General features: G+C 59.2%; 1 protein-coding gene across 4 annotated transcripts; it reads left to right on the top strand.

The window, feature by feature from the left end:
* The first annotated feature begins 38 nt into the window (after positions 1-38).
* PLEKHG4 (pleckstrin homology and RhoGEF domain containing G4) lies at positions 39-7411 on the top strand. Of its 4 annotated transcripts, none has more exons than XM_079906414.1 (21): positions 39-158; positions 498-1232; positions 1375-1470; positions 1546-1669; positions 1759-1852; positions 1939-2013; positions 2097-2213; positions 2371-2469; positions 2563-2711; positions 2864-3002; positions 3097-3213; positions 3388-3570; positions 3826-4328; positions 4404-4650; positions 5370-5459; positions 5541-5639; positions 5856-6026; positions 6101-6278; positions 6654-6770; positions 6917-7153; positions 7241-7411. In XM_079906414.1, exons 2-21 carry the CDS (start codon positions 728-730, stop codon positions 7369-7371), a joined length of 3471 nt encoding a protein of 1156 aa, XP_079762540.1. In that variant the 5' UTR covers positions 39-158; positions 498-727; the 3' UTR covers positions 7372-7411. The 4 variants fall into 4 exon arrangements, with proteins under 4 accessions (XP_079762540.1, XP_079762539.1, XP_079762538.1 ...); XM_079906413.1 differs by having other exon boundaries at positions 5541-5762; positions 5868-6026; XM_079906412.1 differs by having other exon boundaries at positions 5541-5762.
* The last annotated feature ends 736 nt before the right edge of the window (positions 7412-8147 follow it).

Genomic DNA, 8147 nt, shown 5'->3' with positions numbered 1-8147 from the left:
GCCTGGCGGGTGGGCTGTGGCTGCGTCCTCCGGCCCCAAGGAGGCGGTGCGGCGTGGCGACCGGTCCTCTGCCGCGGTCGTTCCCGCCCCCGCGGCCAGGAGGCGGCGCCCGTCAACGCCAGGCGCCGCGCCGTACCCGCCGTCGAGGCGGCGGTGTGGTACGTTCGAGGGCTCTGGCTGCCTGGCCTCCCGGGTTCGGGGTTCCCCTCGGCGCGTACCCCGGGCGTGAGCGCGGCGGGCGGGCGAGCGAGGGAGCGGGCGCGCGAGTCCCCGGGTGGCGGGGGGAGGGGGGCGCCAGGGTCGGCTGGGCCCACGGGAGCGCGAGCACGAGGCAGCGCTCCGCCCACCCCGTGAGCGTCCCACCTGCGTAGGCCCGCCCAGCGTGGCGGCAAGTGCGCGTTCGAGCTTGGGGCGCTCCCGGCGAAGGCCCAAGTGAGCGTGGAACCGCGAGCCGTGAGCTGGAGGGAGAGACACCGGCTCTTCTCCCCGCTCCTCAGGCCTGAACTGCGGCACTGACTGCGCTCCCTGAGCCGAGCACCAAGACTGGCACAGCCGAGCACCAAGACTGGCACCTCCTACGGCCTAGTGCCTTCTACCTGCATCGCCTGCTCAGCCCTACCCGACCATCTTCAACCTGTTTCCTGGATGAGCTGAGGCCTCAGTTCACACCGAGGGCTTAGCTCCTCTGCCACTTGCCGGGAGTAGGCCCACCCTTAAGGAAGGGGTGATGGAAGGGCCCCTGGAGGAGGGGGATGAGTCGTCAGCCTCCCAGGGCCACCCCACCGACTGGAGGTTTGCTGTGTGCAGTTTCAGAGATGCCTGGGATGAGGGGGAAGCTGCTCTCCAGATGCAGGACCCCAATCCTCCAAGCCCACCAGCAGGGGCAGCCCAGGGGGAAGGGCTACAGGGCAGCCCTCTGCCTAGTGAGCTTCAGTCAACTCCAGGACAGAAGGTTGCAGATGGGTCGGGGGATGGCCAGAGGGGTATATTAGGAGGTTCCTTAGTCCAGCGGGAGGAACCAGCCTCCTCTGGAATGGAGATCCTCCTATGCCCAATGTTCTCCCACCTTAGTCTGGCACAGGGTGAGAATGACAGCCAAGGAGGAGGCTTGGCAGGGGACTCAGTTTCAGGCAGGGCAATGCCAATCCGCTTGGACCCTGAAGGGTTGGACAGTGACCCTGTGGACCTCGGGGATCTTTTATCTGAGACATCATCAGAGCTACTGGAGGCAGGTAAGGAAGGAAAGTCTTGGAAGGGAGTGAGGGTACCTGGATGTGGGGAGGCCTCTGACTCTACTCAGGCTAAAGCCCAAGTTCACGTAGGGGTCTCTGGGTAAATGGCCCAATGTAAACCCAAGCCATTTTCCTTCCCAAGACCCCAACGGATCCAGGCTCCTTAAGTCCACTGACTGCCTCCTGGCCCAAGACCTCGCCTGGGAGCTGCTTGCCAGTGGCCTGGCTGCCCTGCCAGGTAACTGGGAGACACTAGAGGCAGAAGAGGTGGGGTGACTTGATTGCGCAGGTGTTCACTGCCTTCTCTGCACAGGCACTCGGGATGTAGAAGGCAGGGCAGTGCTGCTTCTGAGTGCCCATAACCCGGCCTGGCTTCACCCCAAATGCAGCAGCCATGAACTCATCCGCCTCCTGCTCTACCTGCGAAGCATCCCCAGGTTGCGGGGTGGAGGTTGGGGGACAGAACCTGAGCAAGGGGATGGCAGGGTTGTGGAAACAGATACTGAACCAAAGCCTGCTCCTTTAGGCCCAAAGTACAGGCCCTGGGACTGACCGTGTTAGTGGACGCCCGAATTTGTTCCCCAATCTCTTCCCTCTTCTGGGGGCTCAGCCAGCTGCAAGTGAGTACAGGATTATAGCTCTCCTCTTCCCCCCCACAACCCTTTTTATAGGGTTAGGAGCAGGGCTGAGCTCAGATTCCTTGCAGGAAGCAGCCCCAGGGTCGGTGCACCAGGTGCTGCTAATAGGAAAGATGCCTCAGGAGGTGCCTTCAGGGCTGCAGGTAGGGACTGAGCCATTTGGCCAGGGTGGAGGTGGGGCACTTCCCCACCAGGCCTGAGTCCACTACATCTTCTTTTTCTGCAGTTAGAGCAGCTGTCCTCTGATCAGAGCCTGCTGACCCACATCTCCACCTCGGGGTTGCCCACTTCACTAGGAGGAGGCCTGCCTTACTGCCACCAGGCCTGGCTGGGCTTCCGGATGGTCAGTGCACTGGGTGGGGCATAGGGTGGGTAGGCAGGCAATCTGGCCAGCAGAGGAGGCTCCCCTGGGCTGGCTTGAGCAGTGCAGTGGCCTGGGATCCAAGATGCCTGGGACTAGCACTGTGCACTGCCCTGGTCATGCCTGCCTCTGCTCACAGCGTCTGGAAACCCTACAGCAGAGCTGCCAGGTGCTTTGTGCCCTGCTCCAGGGGGCCATTGAGAGCATGAAGGCTGTGCCCCAGCCCATGGAGTCTGGGGTGAGTGTCTCCTTTCAGCACCTCCCTCAATGCTCCCTATTTTCTTCCTCTTCTCCCATGCACACTTCCACTGCCTGTTGCCCTTAATCACAGGAAGTCGGTCGGCTGCTGCAGCAGGCACGGGTCCTGATGCAGCATGTGCTAGACTCACCTCAGTTGGCATGGCTACAGTGCCAGGGAGCCTTGGAGCTGGCATGGCTGAAGCAGGAGGTTCCAGAGGTGACCCTGAGCCCAGACTACAGGTAGGTGCAAGCCCAAATCTTACCCCAGCCCACCATATCCCATGCCAAGGACTCAGTGGCTGGCTCAGAACCAGCCAGGATTGTGGTCCTAGGACAGGGTGGAGTGGAGCTAGGCACTGAGCAGGGGCGCTAAGACATGTACCATGCACCAGGCCTGCAGTGGACGAGGTTGAGGAGCTGTATGGTCGTGTGGATGGATTGCTGCACCAACTGACCCTGCAGAGTAACCAGCGAGTACAAGCACTGGAGTTGGTCCAGATGCTGGAGGCCCAGGAGGGCGAGCTGCACCAGGTGAGAACTATCTGCCCAGGTGGGCGTCACCTTTCGTCTCAAGCATCACCCCCACCCCACAGCAGCTCTCTTTTCTTTCTTTGTACTCCTCCAGATTGAAGTGTGGCTACAGCAGGTGGGTTGGCCAGCACTTGAGGAGCCAAGGGAACCCTCATTGGACATGCTGCTTCAGGCCCAAGGCCCTTTTGGAGACCTGGACCGAATTGCCCAGGTGAGTTTAGTTACTTGTTCATTGAGCACGGAGAGAGAGGGGAATGGGTTGGGGGTGGAGGGAAGGTCTTCACAGAAGTGACTGATGAGGACATGTAGACATCTGTGGAAAAGACCAGGGCTCGCGGGCTGCACTACCAGGCCCGGGCTTGGTGAGCCCAGTCTCTGTCTCCAGGAGCAGGTCAGGCGAGGGGAGAAACTTCTGCAGCCACTGGTTGGCTGGGATGCGGCTGAACTGGGCCCCGCTGGGGCCCGCTTTCTGACCCTGCAAGCCCAGCTGACTGACTTCTGTAGGGCTTTAGCCCAGCGGCGGCAGCGGCTGGCGGATGCTGAGAGGCTGTTGCAGCTCTTCAGGCAGGTGGGTGAGGGGTCCCACCCCTGGCTCCAGGCGGTCAGTGAAGCCAGAGGGGCGGCTGCTCGGCTCTACGACGGCTTGGGCTTCGTTGTATACCTTGCCTGTTTTCTTTTCTTGTCTTCAGTCTGACCCCAAAATCCTACCACTGAGGATGCAGCCTGGGGCCAACATTCTGTGGGGATGGGGGGAGGTAGAGGAGAAGGCTCAGCAGTCTTGGTGGGATCCTTCCTCAATGCCTATCTGGCTTTGGTGTTGCAGGCCTTGATGTGGGCTGAGGAGGGGCAGCGGGTGTTGGCAGAGCTGGAACAGGAACGCCCAGGGGTTGTGCTGCAACGGCTGCAGTTGCATTGGACCAAGCATCCTGACTTGCCTCCTGCCCACTTCCGAAAGATGTGGGCTCTAGCCACAGGGCTGGGATCTGAGGGTATCCGCCAGGAGTGCCGCTGGGCCTGGGCGCGGTGCCAGGACACCTGGCTGGCCCTGGACCAGAAGTCGGAAGCTGCTGTGAAGCCATCACTGACAGGTAGCACAGCTAGCTTGTGTGTCAGCCGGGTACTGGCTGTACCTCCTTCCCCTCCCCTGAGGAAGGCATACAGCCTTGATCGGAATCTGGGACTGAGTCTCAGAGAATCTGCCCACCACTGCCACCATGAGGCCATTGTGGCTGCCTGCCACAGACCAGAGGCTGGAGTTGGTGCCCAGTCAGGGTCATGCCCCACCATGCCTCCGCCAGGTGGCTCTGAACCCAGGAGTCCCAACAGGTAGGCAGTGAGCAGGGCGGGGAGGGCAGTGTGGCAGGGCAGATGTCTTGGGTCCTGATTCCACCTACCTGGTAGACTCCATCTGGTGCTGGCGGAGATGGTGGCTACAGAGCGGGAGTATGTCCGTGCTCTTGACTATACCATGGAGAACTACTTCCCCGAGCTGGATCGCCCTGATGTGCCCCAGGGCCTCCGTGGCCAGCGTGCCCACCTCTTTGGCAACCTGGAGAAGCTGCGGGACTTCCACCGCCATTTCTTCTTGCGTGAGCTGGAGGCCTGTACCCAGCACCCACCCCGGGTGGCCTATGCTTTCCTGCGCCATGTAAGCTCCTCAGGCCGTACAGGCCCTGGCTGATTCTGCCACATTCAACAGAGAGCTACTGGGCACGTGCTTGGGGTCAGGCCCTGTGATGGGTACAGCTATGACCAGGACCAACCGGTCCGTTTTTCAGGGTGCTCTTAGTTTAGCAGAGGAGACATAAAAGTAAAAAAGATAATTCCATGTTATAGTTGAGGTTAGGGGGGAAAAATGGGATAGATAGGTGATTGTGAGTTAGCAGCAAGGCAGAGGTATCCTCTTTAGAGAGAGCAATTAGAGAGGCAGCTTAGAGGAGCTGATGTTTGAGCTAAGGCCAGAGGGAGGGGCTGCAGTCAGAGCATTCCACCCAGAGGAAAGATCAAGTGCAAAGCCCTGGGCAGGAAAGAGGCCCAGTGGTCAAGGAAGAGAGAAGTCAGTGTAGCATGGTGTAGTGAGCAAGGGAAGGTGTAGTCTGAGGTGAGGTGAGATTAGAGCACTGCCCTCAGAGCTGTGGGAGCAGCAAAGCTGTATGCGGGACTTCTTCCCCAGAGGGCCTGAGGGCAAGCCCCTCTCCGCACAGTGTCTCTTGCCAGATCACCTGTCATTCAAAGCAGAGCACATTGGCTCTGTGTGGGGAGGCCTCCTTGGGACCTTTAGGCATTTTGATCCTCCCAAACTGAGAGTGGTTTGGCCCCCTTGGATGCTGGCCCATTTGCACCAGAGCAAGCTGTGTATCTTTGCAGAGGGTGCAGTTTGGGATGTACGCACTCTACAGCAAGAATAAACCATGCTCCGATGCCCTGATGACCAGCTACGGTCACATCTTTTTCAGGGTAGGTGAGCCTGAGACTAGTGGAAGGGGGGATGGAGCAGGTAACCTGAAGCTCCCTGACGGTCTCTGACGCACCTGGCAGGACAAGCAGCAAGCACTGGGGGACCACTTGGACTTGGCCTCCTATCTGCTGAAGCCCATCCAGCGCATGAGCAAGTACACACTGCTGCTGCAAGAGCTGGTACGGGCCTGCGGGGGAACCGTGCCAGAGCTGAGTGCCCTGCGGGCTGCCCAGAGCCTCGTGCGCTTCCAGCTGCGACACGGCAATGACTTGCTAGCCATGGATGCCATCCAGGGCTGTGACGTGAGTCATCGCAGGCTGTGGTGGGCAGGGGCAGTGGGTGTGAAGGGAGGGGGTTAGAAGAGGCTGGGAACCCACTGGGCCCCAACTTGGCAGGTCAACCTCAAGGAACAGGGGCAGTTGGTCCGACAGGATGAGTTCACGGTGTGCTTTGGGCGCCACAAGTCCCTGCGTCGTGTTTTCCTCTTTGAGGAGCTGTTGCTTTTCAGCAAGCCTCGCCGAGGACCCAAAGGCATCGACACATTTGCCTACAAGCGCTCCTTCAAGGTAGGCCCACCCAACCCCTCCCTCTGCTCCCTGCACCCCCAGTGCCTCACTAAGCTCCTTTCCTGGCCACACAGATGGCAGACCTTGGCCTCACTGAGTGCTCTGGGGATAGCAACCTGCGCTTTGAGGTCTGGTTTCGCCGTCGCAAGGCCAGGGACACCTTTGTGCTACAAGCTGCCAGCTTGGCCACGAAGCAGGCTTGGACAGCTGACATCTCCCGCCTGCTCTGGAGGCAGGCTGTCCACAACAAGGGTGGGTCCCTACCCCATTTCACCCCACACTCCCCTCCTTGGAGAGCTTACATTGTCCCAGAGGGGCCCCAAGGAGGGCCTAGGGACCTGGAAATACTTGAGAGGGTGGAAAAGTCCCTCAGCAGCAGCCAGCACAGGGGAAAGAACTCCAAAGTCAGGCAGTCCTGCAGTCAGTCTCAGACTGTGCACACAGTATTAACCTCTGAGTGTCAGAGGCCTCATCTTTAAGAAGAGAATTATGACACCTCATGGGATTGTTGGGAAGGGCTCAGTGCACAGGACAATCTGCAGGCTGTGGGTGTACAGGAGAGACTAATATAAGGGGAAAGAGTGATAAAGGGCTGGACTCATGTCCAGATGTCCACTCTCCACCCAGAGGTGCGCATGGCTGAGATGGTGTCCTTGGGTGTGGGGAACAAGGCCTTCCAGGACATCGCCCCCAGCAAAGAAGCTATCAACGACCGCACCGTCAACTATATCCTGAAGTGCCAAGGTAGCAGGCAGGCTGCAGGGGGTTGGGGTGAGGAGAGCTGCACAGGTGGCAACATGGACCTCTGTCAGCCCTAGCCTGCGCTCACCTCAGGACCTTGGCCCACCTGGGCTCTGGCCTGTCCCAACCTGACCCTCTTTCTCATACAGAAGTTCGCTCTAGGGCCTCCATTGCTGTGGCCCCATTTGACTATGACAGCCCTTACCTGGGGGCCTCAAGCTCCCTTTCTGGAGATCCTGCTTCTTGCTCTGTACTGGGGTCCCTCAACCTGCATCTGTACAGAGACCCAGCTGTTCTGGGCTTCCGCTGGCCTCTGTATTCCACCGGCTTCCCAGAGGAAGCAGTACTGGAGACTGAAGCTGAGCTGGGCAGCCAGCCATCTTTGAGTAGGTCTGGGCTTGGCCAGAGGCAGGAGGGCATGGCTTGAGGTCTGGGCCTCCTCTGCTGACAGCTCACCCAGTCTCCCTTATTAGTTCCTGAGGACTCAGAGGTCTCCTCCCAGTGCCCGTCAGCCAGTGGCTCCAGTGGCTCGGACAGCAGCTGTGTGTCAGGGCAGGCCCTGGGCAGGGGCCTGGAGGACTTGTCCTATGTGAGTTCCATTTAGCCTTATACCCACCAGCCCTTTCTCAGCCCTGCCTGGGCCTATGGCTGCCTTGCTTTTAGGTGGAAATGGGGGTGGTAGGTCAGAGCCATTCCTCAGAGACCCCACCTGGACCCCGAGCCAGGGAAATACATGTTCGTGCCTAGCTTTGCACCACAGGTCTGAGCCTGGGCTTGAAGGTGGGCCGTGGATCCAGGAGTTGCTAGATCCAAGGAACATCACCTCTCTCAAGATCTGCTATGACCAGGCCATGGGTGGCACCTGGGTCGCTTCCAGCCCACATGCACAGCCCTGTCGACTACCTTTTCTGATGTCTGTGTCATTGGACAGATCAGCAGGGACCTCTCCAGGGGATGCTGGTTGCAGAGCCTAAATGAGCACCCTGATTCTGGGCCCCTGGCCTCATGTCCCCTTTTTCTCTCCCCATCTCCAGCTCCCACCCCAGTTGTTCCCACCCAGAACAGAGGGTGGGTGTTTGTTTCTATGCTGTAGGCTGGTGGGACATCTAGTGACTGGGCTGCCCCACCCCTCAGTAGGAATACAGGTGGGTTCCTAGCCACTGCTTCCCAACCCCTGGTCTCAAAGCCAAGCTCATCCCTGTTGGACTCTTACTCTTGCCTGCCCTGGCTCCCTAGGCCCAGGCCCTTCTTTCCTGGGTCAGTTTGGTTATATTGATTCAAAGCTTTTTGAATAGATTTCAGTTTAAGATTATTTCACTGGTTGTAAGGTCTTTGGTGTCTCAGAGACTGAGTCCAGACCCTTGACTTGTGATTTATTCT

This window comes from Stenella coeruleoalba, assembly GCF_951394435.1.
Source record: "Stenella coeruleoalba genome assembly, chromosome: 20".
In the NCBI taxonomy this organism is placed as follows: domain Eukaryota; kingdom Metazoa; phylum Chordata; class Mammalia; order Artiodactyla; family Delphinidae; genus Stenella; species Stenella coeruleoalba.
The sequence above is the reverse complement of the archived record's forward strand: the minus strand, read 5'-3'. Positions and strand labels throughout refer to the sequence as shown.